The sequence below is a fragment of the Oncorhynchus mykiss genome, chromosome 5, assembly GCF_057628025.1.
Source record: "Oncorhynchus mykiss isolate SJ-2025 chromosome 5, ASM5762802v1, whole genome shotgun sequence".
Taxonomy (NCBI): Eukaryota; Metazoa; Chordata; class Actinopteri; order Salmoniformes; family Salmonidae; genus Oncorhynchus; species Oncorhynchus mykiss.
The window spans coordinates 36,480,132-36,501,469 of NC_143026.1; the positions used below are offsets into that span (position 1 = coordinate 36,480,132).

Consider the following 21,338-nt stretch of genomic DNA (forward strand, 5'->3'; position numbering starts at 1 on the left):
ACAAGACAATGGTGAACAAAGGGCACATTTATACAATTACTAATCAGGGGAGAATATGAGGAGTTCAGTTTCTAGAGGCCGGTGACGTAGACCTCCGAAACTGGTGTAGCAACAGTGCTGGAGGCATCCGTGACATGAGCAATGTAATAAAGTAATGACTTTTCAAATAAGTTACTATACAGTTGTATATGTTGGCTGACAATTTGTTAGCTCTGCTATCCTTACTAACCCCATAGCATTACAGAAGTATGTAGCGGTGTGTTAGCTAGTTACCTAACTTTCATTGAATTTACATCGAACTTGCCAGGCAGTATATTAACTACCTGCTAACTTACTACCCAACGTTTATTGACTTGATTATTTACATCATTCTTAGCTAAGTGGTATAGTAGTACGTTTCAATGGCTATCTACTGCGATTTCAGAGCCCTCTAGTGCAGAATAACTGATACATTTACGAAACACCTGGTGAATATGGCCGAAGTCAGTAAATGTTAGCAAAAAAGCTGTTGCCAGCATCCCAGTTACAGTCACCAACACTCTGGATAACATGAAAACAGTCTAAACAGCTCTGCTAGGGCGAGTAAAATGGACAGAGTGAGGTGTTCTCTCATTTGTGTCTGGAAGTAGCTAGCCAATGTTAGCCAGTTAGCGTGGGTGCTTGGCTGCTGTTGAAAGCTCGGATCAACCTTACTCCTTGGCCAGTGTGCCCTCTGAACGCTCCGAGAGCGAAACGCTCTGGATTTACCAACGGACAATCTGACAACGCTCTGGATTTACCAACGGACAATCTGACAACGCTCTGGATTTACCAACGGACAATCTGACAACGCTTTGGATTTACCAACGGACAATCTGACAACGCTCTGGATTTACAAACGCCCAGAGCGCACTTTGAATTTATGAAAACACCCGAAATCGCATTTGTTATGCAAACAGGCTAACAAGAGGTATCATAGCAACAGCATCAACTTCACGGTAGACAGGAGAAGCTCTAGTTACTGAAACGATGCCGTTCATTTACAGTATACTAAAATTAACCAATAGTATGTAGTATATATACTCATTAAGCATCAACTTCACGGTAGACAGGAGAAGCTCTAGTTACTGAAACGATACCGTTCATTTACAGTATACTAAAATGAACTAATAGTATGTAGTATATACTCATTTAGTATGTAGTATACAGTATGTTGGTATGGGTATTCGAACAGAGCTCCTGTCTTTGTAGTATTGTTGTTTTGTATATATTGCATATTTTACATTATATTAAAAGTGTTTTGCTTATTTAGGATTTCACTATTTTATCATTATTTATGATTGATGATATGATTGTAAATTGATGTACAGTTTAGTTTAGGACTGCGAGAAACCAATAAAACTTACTACAAAAATAATCTGTACATGCGTTTGGACAAGTGACCGACAACTTCCAATTTATTATTCTATGCTACAATGGCGTTCTGCAAACAAACGTTAGAGGTGCATTTTTATTTTTATTTTCTGATGCAGTACATATTCATACAATTAGACATATTCAACATATTTCAATCAAATGAAATATTTGTTAAATAAACCATAAAAAGCAGTATAGAAAATAGGAATGCAGTACATATTTAAATCATTACACAATTCAGGAAGTGTGCTTCATTTAACAAAGTCTGATGATAACTGACTTGAACGTATGCTACGAATATAACCAAATACTGTTAAATTTGTTGATAATAAATTAATTACAATTATACAAAATGTGCTACTAAAACTACTAACTGATTTACAGTAGTCCTACATGTTCAGTGCCAATGTGTATATTTTTGAGGTGGTGTGTATAGAGGAATTTAGCAGTAGTTTCGCTTTCTGTTTAGTAATACCTTAGCTTTTGAATTTGTAAACGTTTTGATCAAATATTTTGCATTCCTTTGCACAAATCAATGCATTGCAATTCATACGTTTAGGCTACTCCTTGGATTTTTGCCTCGGAATGAATAAACACAAAAAGTAACAAAAGTTGTCGGCCAGCTGGACAGAGATGGCGGAGGGCTGCTGGATGGCGTTGCTGCTGGGCCCCTGGGATCCGGGGGGGCCTCACTTCAGGGGGATCTAGAAAGGAATACAGAAAAAGAGGGTGATTTTTGGAAAGAGGGGTCGATGGGTTATTAACTGATTTTGAACCAATTACCTTGTTATCCTGGTCTGACTGCTCCGCCTCCTGTTCCGGCTCCTTGTTCTGGTCCTGCTGTTTGGTGTTAGTTGGTCTCACAATCCAGGCTTGGAGGTTGAGTTGTGGGATACGGTTGCAGTTGATGATACCGTTGGTCTTACGATTGGGGATCTTGAAGGGGTTACTGGTGACTTTTAGAATGCCAGTGTTGTCACACATGATCCGAGCTAGAGAGGCACAACTAAGGGCAGCCCTCTGTGCCGAGGTAAAGACGCCTGGGTTTTCATACCACAGCCTGTGGATCAACAAGCATGATGAGGACATGAAACACACATGCATACTCTGACTGACAAACAACCACTCCCTCACACTCAAATACGCAAGCTCGCACACACACACACAGACACACACACACACACACACCTGTCTCCCTGGCGAATCCTCTGGAACTGGGTGGCTATGAGGCAGGCGAAGAGAGGCCCGACACGGCCTCCTCGTACAAAGGGTTCAGCCACGCCCCCCATCCACACGTCAATGTTAGCTGGGGTGCCGTAGAGCTTCAGCAGTCTGCGGGCCAAGTCTTTGTTGTTCAGAACCACAGCCAGCTGAGCCTGGTTCGTAGGAGTTGAGAGTCCACAGAATTTACGCCAAGCATTGTAGCCTAGGTTGGGTGACAGAAAGAAAATAATTAGTGCATGGAACAGATTGACAGAGCTATATTGAGGAAGAGAGAGAGATGAAGGACATTTTAAAGTTGGTGTTTACATGCGTAAAGGATAAACTGTAATATGAGTATAACGGTATATATGTATTTATCTGTGGTATCAGTATAGTTTGTAGAGGGGATAAGGCAGGTGTGTACCAGGCAGGCCATGGTCGCGTCCACGCTGCATGTTGAGGGAGCCCAGGTCCAGAGCCAGGTGTTGTACGAACTGGAAAAGTCTCTCCCTCAGAGCGTCCACCATCATGTGATCCTGGGTGTTCAGCTTAGCAGGCCGACCCACCAGACCTCGGATCAGAGGGTCGATGCCACCTGAAAAAGGACAGAGAGAGAACTGAATATTTAAATGTTTATCCTTTTGTACCATCAAAGTGAATTAGTTAGCAATTGGCAAGGGGTCTACATAGCATCCCTATGATTATATCCCACCACTCACCCTCAAATACCAGCCTCCAGGGGGTGAAGAAGGCCTTGAACAGAGGCACACTGGGGAACTTGGCATGTTCCCTGTAGTTGCTATCCAGGCGGGACAACATGGGCTGGATGGCCAGGTGGGCAAAGCGGTAGGCTGCTGTAGCAAACACGTTGGCAATGCTGGGATCAATCTTCTTATCGTAGCCAGGGTAACGGCCGAGCTGGCGGGCCATGGTGTCTGGGCCCACAATGTGCGGCAGGTAGTGCCGGAACACAAACACCTAGGAGGGATTGAAAGGAAGAGCGTGAGAGAGACACACATTTGTAGATGTGTATGTGATAGGGAAGCTGTGTCTGTGAATATTCAGGAATATTTACGTGTAAGAATGAGAAGCAGAGTGAAACAGAGTGTGTGTTAGAGAGTATACACTGGACGAGTAGTGGAGAGAAGGAACTCACACCCTGAGTATCAGTGATATGTGTCTATTTGTGGTACCTGGGTGTAGGCACCCATGATCTTACGGGCCTCCTGATAGAGTGTGTCAGCATCCCATTGTGGGTTGAGACGACGCAGGGCACGGGCCAGGCGGTTGTGTTCACGCATGAACATTGTATGAATAGATGTCAAGGCTATGTTCTCATCCACACGGGCATCACCTGGCAGACAGAGAATGACTTGTTTGTCTGTGTCTGGGCAGCTATTGTTCATGACGTTTAAAGAATTTATTTAATTAAAATGTGAAGTTACTGGAAGAAAATGTTGAGCAGTGGCCTCATTAGGATATTTAGACTTTAACTTAAATATACTGTACATTGGTCTATACTCCTCAAACAAACAGAGTTAAAACGCTAACCTGCAATGAAGCAAAAGGGGGTGCAACTCAGTATTAAGAAGATGGTCTACTCTTCAGACAAACAAAGTTAAAAGGCTAACCTGCAATGAAGCAGGGCACCTCCTTGGCATTGGTTTGGTTGGTGACTCTCTGACGGGTGGCACACATGTTACCCGTCACTTTCGTGAAGGGCAGCAGTTCACGCCCATTGTCTGTGAACTCTTTGTTGACACGCAGCAGGCCCCCATCGTTGGTAAGGTCCCGGAGGTCACGCGCCAACCCATCCTCAGAGCCGTACACCTGCCCCAAGTCCAGGAAGGCCGTAAGGGTATTGATCTGCTCCCTCTTGTTGGCCACGCCACCGAAATTGAAAGCAGACTCTCCTGTGCCGCACACGGGCGCTGATCGGAAGACTGGGATGCAGCTGTCTCGGCCAGTTGGCAAGCGTGGGTCTCTGGGAGGAATCTGGTCATGGAGGAAATAACAGACTTTGAAGACCTAATAATCCATGGACCATGGATAGAAAAGGGCAAGATATACAGAGATGGCTGTATAGTCGTAGTGCATGCTGTAAGTCAAGGCTGTGGGATGTGATGTGAGAGCGGGGACTGACCTGGATGGGGAAACAGGGTTCGGAGCGTTCACAGCTCTCGTCACAGTCCAGGCCGTTGCTGTAGGAGCGAATGCTGGGGGAGAAGGGCGTGAACGTCAGGTCATGGTCGTTCCACTGGCCAAAGAGGGTGACCATGTGTGTGTACTTGCTATCGCACTTAACACCAGCATCATTGGTTGCCAGGATACGGTTAGAGACCTCCCTTACCTGCAAACACAAAGGGAAGGAGAGAAAGAGGACAGAGGGAGAAGGATAAATACAATTATGTTACTTCATACATAACTTGTGGTAACATAGTAGCAGTTATTCCAACTATATTTTTTGTCATCATACCAGAGGAAGCATAAAGTTGTTGAAGCGTGTGTTTCGGTCCCAGCCTTTGGGTCGAGAGATCCCATCGTCATACTGAGCAGGCAGCCAACGAGTGAAGGGTGTATTTGAGGCTCCAAGACGAGGGTACTTCCTGATAAGCATGAAGAAAATACACAGAAACTTCACTTGAGAAACTCAAGGGATATGGCTACATCTCCTGGGGCCTATGCACTCAGCCGACCTCAGACATAGTGTACACTAACATGAACTTCCCCTTACATTCCACTCTACACAACTTCTATGTGCAAGGCTTTCAGATTGTTGCGTGAAGTATTAAACCCGCCATGCCCTGGTGCTCTTACAGGTTGTTGCAGATGCTAGTGGCTGTGCGGTACTTGTTAATGTTGGGTGTGGTGTGGCAGGAGGGTTTGCTGACACGAGCTGCACAGCCAGTTACCCGGACGATGGTGTCTAGCTCCTCAGGTGTGAGCAGGTCTGAGAAACAAGAGAGAGGGATAACAAAGACTTGTACGTGTACTTATTACAACTGTGCGTGTCTATATCTGAGTGAATATGTATTCTGAATTCCTTACAGTGTGAATGTGTGTGTATGTATGACGGTGTGTATTACTGACCTGTTGCGTTGAGTGAGCGTTTGTGCAACCTGTGTGTGCTGTGGACTTTCTCATGGATCAGTCTCAAGGTGTTCTCCAGGTAGTCTGCAGACCGTACAGCAGAGCGTGTGTCCCTGGCAGGCTGCTTCAGGAGGTGCAGGACATCTGAGGGCCTGGTGGACTGCCCACGCACTCTCTCCAGACTCCTGACAAAAAGATGAAGTTATGAACAGAAACATGCTCCTGAAGTTGAATAAAATCTCAGTACAGAGGCAGATTTAGTACTAATGCCATAGAAATGTAATTACATGTTTAACAGATGCCCCTCTTCCCTTCATCAAAAATAAAATACAAATCTGAAAAATGTAAAAGTTTTACTGAAAAATTACATGGTTGTGGCAAAAATTCGGTCCTAATTCTTCCATTGAAAAGATACACAGCTTCCTCTCTGATTGTGACAGAACTATACATCTTTTCGGCTCCCTCAAGAGGCTAGTATCTCTTGATTAGGTTGCTCAGTGTTGAAATAAGAAGTTAACGAGGGTCTATAATTTTATTTCTCTAGCCTCACTTTTCATTAAATCTGTATGGCCTAATCATTAGAAATTATGAGAAATTGAAATGATGAAACCATTTTTTTTCAAAAGGAAATACAAAAGTAAAATAAATGCAAATAAAGAGGAATAAGAAAGACTTCCCTAGTACAAATCCATCTGTTCGACTGAGTGAGACAATTATACTAAATGCACACAGTGACACTAGTGCTGCTATCTACAAAGACAACTGTCAGATTCACTCACTTTTCTCTGGAGTACTTGTAAGCTTCATCTACGAGTCTCTTTGCCTCCTCCACTGAACTTTGAATGAATGGGCTACTCAAGCTTTCCTCTGTAGACAGGTCTGGCAGGCTGAACATCAGGCACAACCCCAATGCCAGGAGGGAGGGAAACGGCTTCATCTCTGAAAAGCAAAAAGGGGTTCATCAGATCATCTTTCGAAAAACCATGCTGCACTCTGAAATGTCATGTGGCCCTTAGCTGTTTTTCAGATTGTGTGAGAGAGAACTTTTCACAAAATACTACTTTTACACAATATTAATAACAGATTCATAGCACATGGATCAGAATTACCATGTATAACAGAGAAAAGAAATCGAACCTGATTAATAGACAAGATTGAAACATACTGCATAAAAAGTGTATACAACTGTGGTTGGGAAGTCTTGTTGAGAAGTCAACACTTGCCTGAAGATGTATGGTGCGCTCTCTAACTATTCTATTTATAGATAATTTTGCAAAGCCTCGCCTCCTGTCATCTGTCATTTCTGAGGTGTCTGACTGAATTATGCACAGTGCCTTCAGAAAGTATTCATACCCCTTGATTTATTCCACATTTTGTTGTGTTACAGCCTGAATTCAATCTACAATCTGCCCATCTACACACAATACCCCATAATGACAAAGTGAAAACATTGTCACGATCGTCGTATGGAGGGGACCAAAGCGCAGCGTGGTGTGAATACATTCTTTATTGAATGAAGAACAAGAAGAACACTTAAACAAAAAACAAAACGATTAAGATGAATGTGACCGCTATATAAACAATGTGCAAACATGCAACATAACATGGACAATAACCCACAAAATACCCAAAGAAGATGGCTGCCTAAATATGGTTCCCAATCAGAGACAACAATAAACACCTGCCTCTAATTGAGAACCAATCTAGGCAACCATAGACCAAAATAAAACCTAGATGAAAACAACCCCATAAATCTACAAAAACCCCTAGACAGTACAAACACCCTAGAATAAGGCAAAAACACACATATCACCCATGTAACACCCTGACCTAACCAAAATAATAAAGAAAACAAAGAATACTAAGGTCAGGGCGTGACAGTACGCCCCCACAAAGGTGCGGACTCCGGCAGCAAAACCTAATCTAAAGGGGAGGGTCCAGGTGGGCCTCTTTCCCGGCGTCGGCTCGGGTGCTGGACGTGGACTCCACTCCACCATAGTCTTAGTCCGCTTTTGTGGCCTCCTAGGAACGGCGACCCTCGCCGCCAACCTAGGACTGGCAACCCTACTAAAGGGCCCCACTGGACTGAGGAGCAGCTCCGGACTGAGGGGCAGCTCTGGACTGAGGGGCAGCTCCGGACTGAGGGGCAGCTCCGGACTGAGGGGCAGCTCCGGACTGAGGGGCAGCTCCGGACTGAGGGGCAGCTCCGGACTGAGGGGCAGCTCTGGACTGAGGGGTAGCTCCGGACTGAAGTGTAGCTCCTGGCTGGCTGACGGCTCTGGCAGCTCCTGGCAGGCTGATGGTTCAGGACAGACGGGCGGCTCTGGCGGCTCAGGACAGACGGGCGGCTCTGGCGGCTCAGGACAGACGGGCGGCTCTGGCGGCTCAGGACAGACGGGCGGCTCTGGCGGCTCAGGACAGACGGGCGGCTCTGGCGGCTCAGGACAGACGGGCGGCTCTGGCGGCTCAGGACAGACGGGCGCACTGTAGGCCTGGTGCGTGGTGCCGGCACTGGTGGTACTGGGCCAAGGTCACGCACCCCAGGGCGAGTGCGGGGTGGAGGAACAGGGAGAACTGGGCTCTGGCGACGCACAGGAAGCCCGGTGCGGGGGGCTGCCACCGGAGGGCTGGTGCGTGGAGATGGCACCGGATAGACCGGACCGAGAAGGCGCACTGGAGATCTGGAGCACCGAGCGTGCCCAACCTTACCTGGTTGAATGCTCCTCGTAGCCAGGCCAGTGCGGCGAGGTGGAATAGGCCGCACTGGGCTGCGAAGGCGAACCGGGGACACCATGATTAAGGCTGGTGCCATGTATGCCGGCCCGAGGAGACGCACTGGAGACCAGATGCGTAGAGCCGGCTTCATGGCACCTGGCTCGACGCCCACTCTAGCCCGGCCGACACGAGGAGCTGGAATGTACTGCACCGCATAACACGGTGCCTGCCCGGAACAACACCCTCTCTCTCCACGGTAAGCACGGGGAGCTGGCGCAGGTCTCCTACCTGACTTCGCCACACTCCCCGTGTGCCCTCCCCCAAGAAATGTTTGGGGCTGCCACTCGGGCTTCCAGCCGCGCCGCTGTGCCGCCTCCTCATACCGGCGCCTCTCTGCTTTCGCTGCCTCCAGCTCTGCTTTGGGACGGCGATATTCCCCTGGCTGTGCCCAGGGTCCTTTGCCGCCCAGAATCTCCTCCCAAGTCCTTTGATTGCTGCTGCTGTCCGTTACCACGCTGCTTGGTCCATTGTTGGTGGGTTATTCTGTCACAATCGTCGTAGTGAGGGGACCAAAGCGCAGCGTGGTTAGAATACATTCTTCTTTATTTAATGAAGAACAAGAAGAACACGTAAACAAAAAAACAACAAAATGATTAAGATGAATGTGACCGCTATATAAACAATGTGCAAACGTGCAACATAACAAAGACAATAACCCACGAAATACCCAACGAAGATGGCTGCCTAAATATGGTTCCCAATCAGAGACAACAATAAACACCTGCCTCTAATTGAGAACCAATCTAGGCAACCATAGACCAACATAAACACCTCGATGAAAACAACCCCATAAATCTAAAAAAACCCTAGACAGTAAAAACACACTAGAATAAGACAAAAACACACATATCACCCATGTCACACCCTGACCTAACCAAAATAATAAAGAAAACAAAGAACACTAAGGTCAGGGCGTGACAAACATGTTTTTAGAAATGTTTTAAAATGTATTGAAAATGAAATATTAGAAATATCTCATTTACATACAGTAAATATTCACACCTCTGAGTCAATACTTTGTAGAAGCACCTTTGGTGCATCTGTTAGTCTTTTACATCTGTTAGTCTTTTTGGGTATGTTTTTAAGAGCTTTGCACACCTAGATTGTATGATATTTGCCCATTATTTGCCCATTTTAAAAAATGTTGCAAGCTTTCTCAAGTTGATTGTTGATCATAGCTAGACAGCCATTTTAAGTCTTGCCATAGATTTTCAAGCAGATTTAAGTCAAAACTGTAACTAGGCCACTCAGCAACGTTCAATGTCGTCTTGGTGACAAGCATAGCCACAATATCATGCAACCACCACCATGCTTGAAAATATGAAGAGTGGTACTCAGTGATGTGTTGTGTTAGATTTGCCCCAAACATAACACTTTGTATTCAGGACATGAAGTTTATTTCTTTGCCATATTTTTTGCAATTTTACTTTAGTGCCTATTTGATCATGGTATTTGATTCCCTGCAGGACTATTGTCTTGCTGTAGCAAGCTGGCTCAAATTAAGATCCTACATCTATGTATGGCTTTAGTCTGTTGTCATCATGCTTTTGCTTAATGTTGTTTCCACACAGAAACTTTTACTTGAGAAGGGAAGTAAGAACATTAACTCTTAACATGACTGAGGTAATTAACATGACTAAGGTAATTAACATATCTAAGGTAATTAACATGACTAAGGTAATTAACATGGCCAAGGTAATTAACATGACTAAGGAAATGAACATGACCAACGTGATTAACTTGATAAGGTAATTAACATGACAAAGGTAATTAAATGATGACAGTAATTTATATGACAAATGTAATTAACATGACTAAGGTAATTAGCATGACTAATGTAATTTGAAATAAAACAGCCACACCAATGCTTTGGACCTGGTTAAGAAATTGAAATATTTTCATCCTGATTTCAGAGAGTGACACTTATTGATGTTATCATATGGAAGGTGCCAAGACTTAGTAGTTTCTTCATTCGATAAAGTTACATTAGCCTAGACTCACAGAGGTATTCAACTCTTACTCTCCGAGGTCCAGAGCGTGCTGGTTTTCTGTTCTATCTGATAATTAATTGCACCCACCTATTGTGCCAGGTCTAAATCAGTCCCTGATTAGAGGGGAACAATGAAAACAAACAGTGGAACCGGCTTCGAGGTCCAGAGTTGAGTTTTAGGGGTAGAGAATACTTTGCACCATCACACATGAAGAAGAATTTATGGTATGTCGTATGCCATGTCTTTTTTCAACCCAAGATTCTATCAGTATAGAGTAGAAGAGGTCAACACACCATGAAAATAATGTAGCTATCTTAGTTTTTAGTGATGCAAGGGTTAACTCATAACCCGCAGTCGGTCAGGTTTAGAGTCGTGAAATATTATGTGGATGAAGGGCGGGTGGGTAGCAGCTAGGTTGAATAAAGAGAAAACAATACCTTAAAAAAATCCATAAATGTATCATTTTTAGGCAATTTATAGGCTACATTGAGGTTTTTCTTTCATTATTTTAGGCTAACTGGCATTTAGTACGTAATCCTACGCATTATTAGGGCCTAAAGGCGTTGAATGCTTTCCAGTCGAAACAGTTCAGAAGAGATTGTACATATATTATGATGACATGTTGTGACATTATTGTTCGTTTAGGACTTCAGGCACACACCATTTTTTTCTTGGACCAACCCGAAGTCGGTAGCTGAAGTCTAAGACCATTTCTTTGCTGATTGGTGAACAGTAGGGATTCTTCAGTAAAGTCTTTATTGTCATTCAACGAGAGATGACTCATTTTCATGCACATTTTTAATTGAGAAATACTGCACATAATATCTTAGTTAGATGTAAAATTGCGCGACTAAGATCTCCTCTGCAAAAACGTCTAAATTAATGACAGATTTCTTGAGTAGGTTAGATTAATTATGACGTCATCTCAAAATAGAAAAGAAATAAAGGGAGGGAATGCCATGAAAGTGATTTGGTGAAGTGGTAAAAGAGATGATAGCAGTGCCAGCTATGTTATATGTGATGGTTGTGAGGGCTATACAAATTATACAGTCACAAAACGAGGACTTCAAATAGGCCTATGGCACATCAAGGGAACTGTATGTAGCCTACTGTTCAGATGGGTTAAATAGAAACTGAAATTTGGACACTGACTGTAGGTCTATAACCTCTCACATTGCCTTAATATTAACTCCTGCAGAATTATACATTTCTTGCATAAAATGATACACCAAATGCAGGCAAAATTGGGAATTGGGAACAGGAGTGGCGAAAGATGATTGATTTCTTTCAGCATCTTGCGAAGAATGCAAATACACAGTTAGATACCATCTGCAGAGGTGCTACTTTTATCAACATTATAAAAGCTGATAGTAGACTATTTCAACCACACAATCTAGCCTATGCATCCAAGCCGAACGTAAATCTTATCAGAAACATGTTGCATCATTTTTACAGCTTTCTATTTCCTTACAACCGGTCAAAACTTTGCATGGAAAATCATTCCTGTTTTGCTTTTAGTTATTGCATTTTGTCACCAGGCCTTTGCTCCGTGAAAGAAGCAGAGATGACAGAGAACTTTACAAGTGTCAACTGAATTGTAGCATTCATTCTATCGATTTATGACATTGTTCTGGTATTAATATGGAGTTGGTCCTCCCTTTGCTGCTATAATAGCCTCTACTCTTCTTGGAAGGCTTTCCACTAGATGTTGGAACATTGCTGCGGGGACTTGCTTCCATTCAGCCAAAAGGGCATTAGTGAGGTTGGGCATTGATGTTGGGCGATTAGGCTTGACTCGTAGTCTGCGTTCCAATTCATCCCAAAGGTGTTCGATGGGGTTGATGTCAGGGCTCTGTGCGGGCAAGTCAAGTTCTTCCACACCGATCTCGACAAACCATTTCTGTATGGACCTCGCTTTGTGCACGGGGGCATTGTCATGCCTAAACAGGAAAGGGCCTTCCCCAAACTGTTGCCACAATGTTGCAAGACCAGAATCGTCTAGAATGTCATTGTATGCTGTAGTGTTAAGATTTCTGTTCACTGGAACTAAGGGCCTGAGCCCGAACAATGAAAAACAGCCCCAGACCATTATGGCTCCTCCACCAAACTTTACAGTTGGCACTATGCATTCGGGCATGTAGCGTTCTCCTGGCATCTGCCAAACCCAGATTTTTACACGGTATGCATTTCCACTTCACAATAACAGCACTTACAGTTGACAGAGGCAGCTTCAGCCAGGCTGAATTAAAGTAGTGCAAAGTAGTGCCTTTACTAGTCTGTACTAGCAGACCAGCATAGCTTCTGTAGCAAGGGATACTTTTTGTCAGCACCCCTCCTCACCCGGTGAGAATATTTTTTTTAAAATCGCAGCACCCTCAGTCCCAAATTATATACAGTGCATTCGGAAAATATTCAGATCCCTTGACTCTTTCCACGTTTTGTTACATTACAGCCTTATTCTTTAATTGATTAAATTGGTTTTCTCATCAATCTACACACACCCTATAATGACCAAGCAAAAACAGGTTTTTAGAAATGTTTGCTAATTTATATTAAAAAAACTGCAATATCACATTTACAAAGTATTCAGACCATTTATTCAGTTTGTTGAAGCACCTTTGGCAGTGATTACAGCCTCGAGTCTTCTCGGGTATGATGCTACAAGCTTGGCACACCTGTATTTGGGGAGTTTCTACCATTCGTCTCTGCAGATCCTCTCAAGCTCTGTCAGGTTGTATGGGGACCGTTGCTCCACAGCTATTTTCAGGTCTCTCCAGAGCTGTTTGATCGTGCTCAAGTCTGGGCTCTGGCTGGGCCACTCAATGACATTCGGAGACTTGTCCCGAAGCCACTCCTGCATTGTCTTGGCTGTGTGCTTAAGGTTGTTGTCCTGTTGGAAGGTGAACCTTCACCCCAGTCTGAGGTCCTGAGCACTTTGGAGCAGGTTTTCATCAAGGATCTCTCTGTACTTTGCACCGTTCATCTTTGCCTTGATCCTGACTAGACTCCTAGTCCCTGCCGCTGAAAAACATCCCCACAGCATGATGCTGCCACCACCGAGCTTCACTGTAGGGATGGTGCCAGGTTTCCTCCAGATGTGACACTTGGCATTCAGGCCAAAGAGTTGAGTCTTGGTTTCATCAGACCAGAGAATCTTGTTTCTCATGGTCTGAGAGTTTTTAGGTGCCTTTTGGCAAATTCCGAGCAGGCTGTCATATGCCTTTTACAGAGGAGTGGCGTCGGTCTGGCCATTCTGCCATAAAGGCCTGATTGGTGAAGCGCTGCAGAGATGGTTGTCCTTCTGGCAGGTTCTCCCATCTCAACAGAGGAACTCTAGAGCTCTGCCAGAGTGACCATCTGGTTCTTGGTCACCTCCCTGACCAAGGCCCTTCTCCCCCGATTGCCTAGTTTGGCCGGCGTGCCAGCTCTAGGAAGAGTCTTGGTGGTTCCAAGCCTCTTCCATTTAAGAATGATGGAGGCCACTGTGTTCTTGGGGACCTTCAATGCTGCAGACAGTTTTTGGTACCCTTCCCCAGATCTGTGCCTTGACACTGTCCTGTCTCGGAGCTCTATGGACAATTCCTTCCACCTCATGGCTTTGTTTTTGCTCTGATATGCACTTTCAACTGTAGGACCTTATGTAGACAGGTGTGTGCCTTTCCAAATCATGTCCAATCAATTGAATTTACCACAGGTGGACTCCAATCAAGTTGTAGAAACATCTGAAGGATGATCAATGGAAACAGGAGGGAACTGAGCTCAATTTTAAGTCTCATAGCAATTGGTCTGAATACTTATGTAAATAAGGTATGTCATTTTTTATTTTTTTTGCAAACATTTATTAAAACCTGTTTTCGCTTCGTCATTATGTCTAGATTTCTGAGGAAAAAAGGTATTTAATCAATTTTAATAAATTTTAGAGCAAGGCTGTAACGTAACAAAATGTGGAAAAAGTCAAGAGGTCTGAATACTTTCCGAAGGCACTGTACTTCCCGCTATGATTGACACTCCCCAGAAGAAGTAGTCCTCTGCAATATTTGAATGACATTTTTCATAAACAAAATAACATGTATTTAAGTATGATTTTGGTGCAGATGGGAGATTAACATTAGAACTTTAAAAATAATACTTTAAGGAAAATGTTTTAAACATAGTTCTTATTTGTTTTTATGTTTAGCTCACATAATATAATTTACAAGTGTCTGTAATAAATAACATTTGTCAAAAACAAATGTAGACAGTAATAAATGCATTTCTATATCTTCCAAAATATGTTTTTTAATGGTTGGGGAGTGCCAAGATGGAGGTGCGGTGTCTTCAAAACCCCTATCAGTCATAGTGTATATACAAATCATTGGTTATTAGCAATTGCAGGCAGGTGCGTGTGAACAGCTGACCAGTGTACCACAATTAGTTACATCATTTTTATGTTAATTTTCTGATGCAGTGTATATTTATGCAATAAAACACACAAATACAGTATTTCATTCAAATAAAATATTAGAAAAATAAACCATAAAAAAAATACATTTGGATACAGATGCAGTACACAATTTAATCAGTACAAAAGTGTGTGCAGTACAAAAGTGTGCAGAATCTTTAATTTAAAAAGTCTGGTCATAACTGACTTGAACATAGGCTAGGAATATAACCTAATACAGTTACAGTCGTTGATAATAAACAAATTATATTTTTGAGGAATTCAGCAGTTTCTGTCTACTAATACATTTACTTTATAAAGTTAAAACTTTTTGCTATTTTTTCTTCTGTTTGCATTCTTTCACACAACTCAAATACATGACAATTCTTACAGCACTCCTTGACTTTTTTTTTGTCATAGAATAAATCAACAACACCTAAAACACCAAATGATCAGTTTGCAGAATGCAAAGAAATCTTTAAAAAATCCTGTTCAAAATGACAAGAAGCCTTACTACTGTAGTTAATTGACCTTGTGCATCAGATTTCCTGAGAATCAGCTGGTTGACCGAAGGGCATTGACACAACTGATTGTTACGCCACAGGTCCGCTCTATGAACCACTGTGCAGAAGAAGGGAAAGTGGTAGATACCAGGTATTGTGCAGGTGGTTAATAACGCCCCTGTTAATAACGCCCCCTGTGTTGTAAACAACCGGGCAGACTACTGTAACGTTGTTAAGTGTGAGGAAGTTGTCGGCCAGCTGGACAGAGAAGACAGAGAGCTGCTGGGTCCTTGGGGTCCGGGGGGCCTCACATCAGGGGATCTAGAAAGGAATACAGAAAAAGAGGGTGATGTTTGGAGAGAGGGGTGAATGGGTTATTGATGGATTAAATGTCACCTTGGTGCAGAAGTATTGAGTTATTAACTGATGTTGAACCAATTACCTCGTTGTCCTGGTCTGACTAGTGCTGATGCTGTTGTTGTTGTTGTTGTTGTTGTTGCTGTTGCTCCTGATCCTCCTCCTGGTTCTGGTTCTGCTGTCTCTCTCTCCAGGCTCGGAGGTTTAATTGCGGGATACTGTTGCAGTTAATGTTTTTTTTCTTGTCTTCGGGTTGGCTGAATGGGTCATTGGACACAACTGTAATGCCAGTGTCGTCCCAGATGATCCGAGCCAAAGAGACACGACTCAGGGCAGCCCTCTGTGCTGAGGTAAAGACACCTGGGTTTTCATACCACAGCCTGGGGATCAACAAGCAAGGGACATGAGAAACACGTGCATGCATACTCTGACAAACACATGCTGGAACAACCACTCTCTCTATTTCTCTTGATTTGCTCTCTCGTTCTCTTTATTATTTCTTTCTTTCTCACTCTCCTTCTATCGTTATCTATTGCTCGCTCTCCTTCTATCTTTCTTCCTTTCTTTCTTGCTCTCCTATCTTTCTTCCTTCCTTTCTTTCTTCCTCGCTCTCCTTCCTTCCTTCCTTCCTTTCTCGCTCTCTCTCTCTTTCGCTCTCCTTTTCTCTCTCTCTCTCATTCAATTTCAATTAAGGGGCTTTATTGGCATGGGAAACATATGTTTCCATTGAAATAGATAATAAACATAAGTGAAATAATAAAAAATGTACAGTAAACATTGCACTCATAAAAGTTCCAAATGATAAAGACATTTCAAATGTCATATTATGTTTATATACAGAGTTGTAAAGATGTGCAAATAGTTAAAGTATGAAAAGGGAAATAAAATAAACATAAATATAGGTTGTATTTACAATGGTGTTTGTTAAAACGGCCAGATTCAGTCATCTGATTCTAGCCATCCCGTCTCGTTAGTTCTAGTTGGATATCTTAGTCTCCCATTCAGAGGACCCCCCCCCCCCCCCATGGTCAAGGTCACGCCAAATACTTATCACCGCATCTCCTTCAGCCTATTAGTGGCCTGATTCCTAGGACTTCAGTTTTAAGAGCTTTGCACACCTAGATTGTATGATATTTGCCCATTATTAATTTAAAAATTCTGCAAGCTTTGTCAAGTTGATTGTTGATCATAGCTGGACAGCCATTTTAAGTCTTGCCATAGATTTTCAAGCAGATTTAAGTCAAAACTGTAACTAGGCCACTCAGCAACGTTCAATGTCGTCTTGGTGACAAGCATAGCCACAATATCATGCAACCACCACCATGCTTGAACATTTAGATTTTCCCCAAACATAACACTTTGTATTCAGGACATGAAGTTTATTTCTTTGCCACATTTTTTGCAATTTTACTTTAGTGCCTATTTGATCATGGTATTTGATTCCCTGCACGACTATTGTCTTGCTGTAGCAAGCTGGCTCAAATTAAGATCCTACATCTATGTATGGCTTTAGTCTGTTGTCATCATGCTTTTGCTTAATGTTGTTTCCACACAGAAACTTTTACTTGAGAAGCGGCCTACATAGGGAAGTAAGACCATTAACTCTTAACATGACTAAGGTAATGAACATGACTAATGTAATGAACAAGACTAAGGTAATTAACATGACTAAGGTAATTAACATGACTAAGGTAATGAACATGACTAAGGTAATTAACATGACTAAGGTAATTAACATGACTAAGGTAATTAACATATCTAAGGTAATGAACATGACTAAGGTAATGAACATGACTAATGTAATGAACATGACTAATGTAATGAACATGACTAAGGTAATTAACATGACTAAGGTAATTAACATGACTAAGGTAATGAACATGACTAATGTAATGAACATGACTAAGGTAATTAACATGACTAAGGTAATTGACATGGCCAAGGTAATTAACATGGCCAAGGTAATTAACATGACTAAGGAAATGAACATGACCAAGGTGATTAACATGATAAGGTAATTAACATGCCAAAGGCAATTCAATTATGACGATAATTTACATGACAAAGGTAATTAACATGACTAAGGTAATTAGCATGACTAATGTCATTTGAAATAAAACAGCCACACCAATGCTTTGGACCTGGTTAAGAAATTGAAACATTTTCATCTTGATTTCAGAGAGTGACACTTCCTGATGTTATCACATGGAAGGTGCCAAGACTTAGTAGTTTCTTCATTCGATAAAGTTACATTAGCCTAGACTCACAGAGGTATTCAACTCTTACTCTACGAGGTCCAGAGTGTGCTGGTTTTCTGTTCTATCTGATAATTAATTGCACCCACCTATTGTGCCAGGTCTAAATCAGTCCCTGATTAGAGGGGAACAATGAAAACAAGCAGTGGAACCGGCTTCGAGGTCCAGAGTTGAGTTTTAGGGGTAGAGGATACTTTGCACCATCACACATGAAGAAGAATTTATGATATGTAGTATGCCATGTCTTTTTTCAACCCAAGATTCTATCAGTATAGAGTAGAAGAGGTCAACACACCATGAAAATAATGTAGCTATCTTAGTTTTTAGTGATGCAAGGGTTAACTCATAACCCGCAGTCGGTCAGGTTTAGAGTCATGAAATATTATGTGGATGAAGGGCTGGTGGGTGACGGCTGGGTTGAATAAAGAGAAAACAATACCTTAAAAAAATCCATAAATGTATCATTTTTAGGCAATTTATAGGCTACATTGAGGTTTTTCTTTCGTTATTTTAGGCTAACTGGCATTTAGTACGTAATCCTACGCATTATTAGGGCCTAAAGGCGTTGAATGCTTTCCAGTCGAAACAGTTCAGAAGAGATTGTACATATATTATGATGACATGTTGTGACATTATTGTTCGTTTAGGACTTCAGGCACACACCATTTTTTCTTGGACCAACCCGAAGTCGGTAGCTGATTGGTGAACAGTAGGATTCTTCAGTAAAGTCTTTATTGTCATTCAACGAGAGATGACTCATTTTCATGCACATTTTTAATTGAGAAATACTGCACATAACATCTTAGTTAGATGTAAAATTGCGCGACTAAGATCTCTGCAAAAACGTCAAAATTAATGACAGATTTCTTGAGTATGTTAGATTAATTATGACGTCATCTCAAAATAGAAAAACAATACTATTGCCGCTTTTTTCTCTCTCGGGAGTATGCTAGCGCACTCCTTGGGTTTGCATAGCTGACTTCGGCTAGCCGCCAGCCGAACTGAAGCATGCCTTAAATGTAGGCTATGTGCACCAAAGATCCTACATGCAAATCGCCAAACGCTTTAGGGAATGGGAAAAAGTTCAAGTTGATCAAGAGGGGACAATGTCAGAGTTTAATTCAATAATAGAAAAGCTGTGGAATGGATAGTTAAAAATAAAGGGAGGGAATGCCATGAAAGTGATTTGGTGAAGTGGTAAAAGAGATGATAGCAGTGCCAGCTATGTTATATGTGATGGTTGTGAGGGGTATACAAATTATACAGTCACAACAGGAGGACTTCATATAGGCCTATGGCACATCAAGGGAACTCTATGTAGGGGAACTGTATGAAGGGGAACTGTTCAGATGGGTTAAATGAAAACTGAAATTTGGACACTGACTGTAGGTCTATAACCTCTCACATTGCCTTAAATCAAATCAAATCAAATCAAATTTTATTTGTCACATACACATGGTTAGCAGATGTTAATGCGAGTGTAGCGAAATGCTTGTGCTTCTAGTTCCGACAATGCAGTAATAACAAGTAATCTAACTAACAATTCCAAAACTACTGTCTTGTACACAGTGTAAGGGGATAAAGAATATGTACATAAGGATATATGAATGAGTGATGGTACAGAGCAGCATAGGCAAGATACAGTAGATGGTATCGGGTACAGTATGTACAAATGAGATGAGTATGTAAACAAAGTGGCATAGTATAGTATAAAGTGGCTAGTGTACATGTATTACATAAGGATACCGTCGATGATATAGAGTACAGTATATACGTATGCATATGAGATGAATAATGTAGGGTAAGTAACATTTATATAAGGTAGCATTGTTTAAAGTGGCTAGTGATATATTTACATCATTTCCCATCAATTCCCATTATTAAAGTGGCTGGAGTTGAGTCAGTGTCAGTGTGTTGGCAGCAGCCACTCAGTGTTAGTGGTGGCTGTTTAACAGTCTGATGGCCTTGAGATAGAAGCTGTTTTTCAGTCTCTCGGTCCCAGCTTTGATGCACCTGTACTGACCTCGCCTTCTGGATGATAGCGGGGTGAACAGGCAGTGGCTCGGGTGGTTGATGTCCTTGATGATCTTTATGGCCTTCCTGTGACATCGGGTGGTGTAGGTGTCCTGGAGGGCAGGTAGTTTGCCCCCGGTGATGCGTTGTGCAGACCTCACTACCCTCTGGAGAGCCTTACGGTTGAGGGCGGTGCAGTTGCCATACCAGGCGGTGATACAGCCCGCCAGGATGCTCTCGATTGTGCATCTGTAGAAGTTTGTGAGTGCTTTTGGTGACAAGCCGAATTTCTTCAGCCTCCTGAGGTTGAAGAGGCGCTGCTGCGCCTTCTTCACGATGCTGTCTGTGTGAGTGGACCAATTCAGTTTGTCTGTGATGTGTATGCCGAGGAACTTAAAACTTGCTACCCTCTCCACTACTGTTCCATCAATGTGGATAGGGGGGTGTTCCCTCTGCTGTTTCCTGAAGTCCACAATCATCTCCTTAGTTTTGTTGACGTTGAGTGTGAGGTTGTTTTCCTGACACCACACTCCGAGGGCCCTCACCTCCTCCCTGTAGGCCGTCTCATCGTTGTTGGTAATCAAGCCTACCACTGTTGTGTCGTCCGCAAACTTGATGATTGAGTTGGAGGCGTGCGTGGCCACGCAGTCGTGGGTGAACAGGGAGTACAGGAGAGGGCTCAGAACGCAACCTTGTGGGGCCCCAGTGTTGAGGATCAGCGGGGAGGAGATGTTGTTGCCTACCCTCACCACCTGGGGGCGGCCCGTCAGGAAGTCCAGTACCCAGTTGCACAGGGCGGGGTCGAGACCCAGGGTCTCGAGCTTGATGACGAGCTTGGAGGGTACTATGGTGTTGAATGCCGAGCCGATTAACTCCTGCAGAATTATACATTTCTTGCATAAAATGATACACCAAATGCAGGCAAAATTTGGAATTGGGAACAGGAGTGGAGAAAGATGATTGATTTCTTTCAGCATCTTGCGAAGAATGCAAATACACAGTTAGATACCATCTGCAGAGGTGCTACTTTTATCAACATCATAAAAGCTGATAGTAGACTATTTCAACCACACAATCTAGCCTATGCATACAAGCCGAACGTAAATCTTATCAGAAACATGTTGCATCATTTTTACAGCTTTCCATTTCCTTACAACCGGTCAAAACTTTGCATGGAAAATCATTCCTGTTTTGCTTTTAGTTATTGCATTTTGTCACCAGGCCTTTGCTCCGTGAAAGAAGCAGAGATGACAGAGAACTTTACAAGTGTCAACTGGATTGTAGCATTCATTCTATCGATTTATGACATTGTTCTTGTATTAATATGGAGTTGGTC

The 21,338-nt window shown here is 42.8% G+C and overlaps 1 protein-coding gene across 1 annotated transcript; it reads right to left on the reverse strand.

Moving 5' to 3' along the window:
- Positions 1 to 1,474: 1,474 nt before the first annotated feature.
- LOC110523686 (eosinophil peroxidase-like) lies at positions 1,475 to 6,918 on the reverse strand. Its single transcript, XM_021602604.3, has 13 exons — positions 6,854 to 6,918; positions 6,468 to 6,627; positions 5,689 to 5,873; positions 5,416 to 5,548; positions 5,075 to 5,204; positions 4,742 to 4,948; positions 4,230 to 4,593; positions 3,792 to 3,952; positions 3,318 to 3,576; positions 3,023 to 3,193; positions 2,584 to 2,821; positions 2,179 to 2,455; positions 1,475 to 2,099 (listed from the first exon to the last, which is right to left on the reverse strand). The coding sequence occupies exons 2-13, from the start codon at positions 6,623 to 6,625 to the stop codon at positions 2,085 to 2,087; spliced, it is 2,298 nt and encodes a 765-aa protein (XP_021458279.2). The 5' UTR covers positions 6,626 to 6,627; positions 6,854 to 6,918; the 3' UTR covers positions 1,475 to 2,084.
- Between the last annotated feature and the right edge of the window lie 14,420 nt (positions 6,919 to 21,338).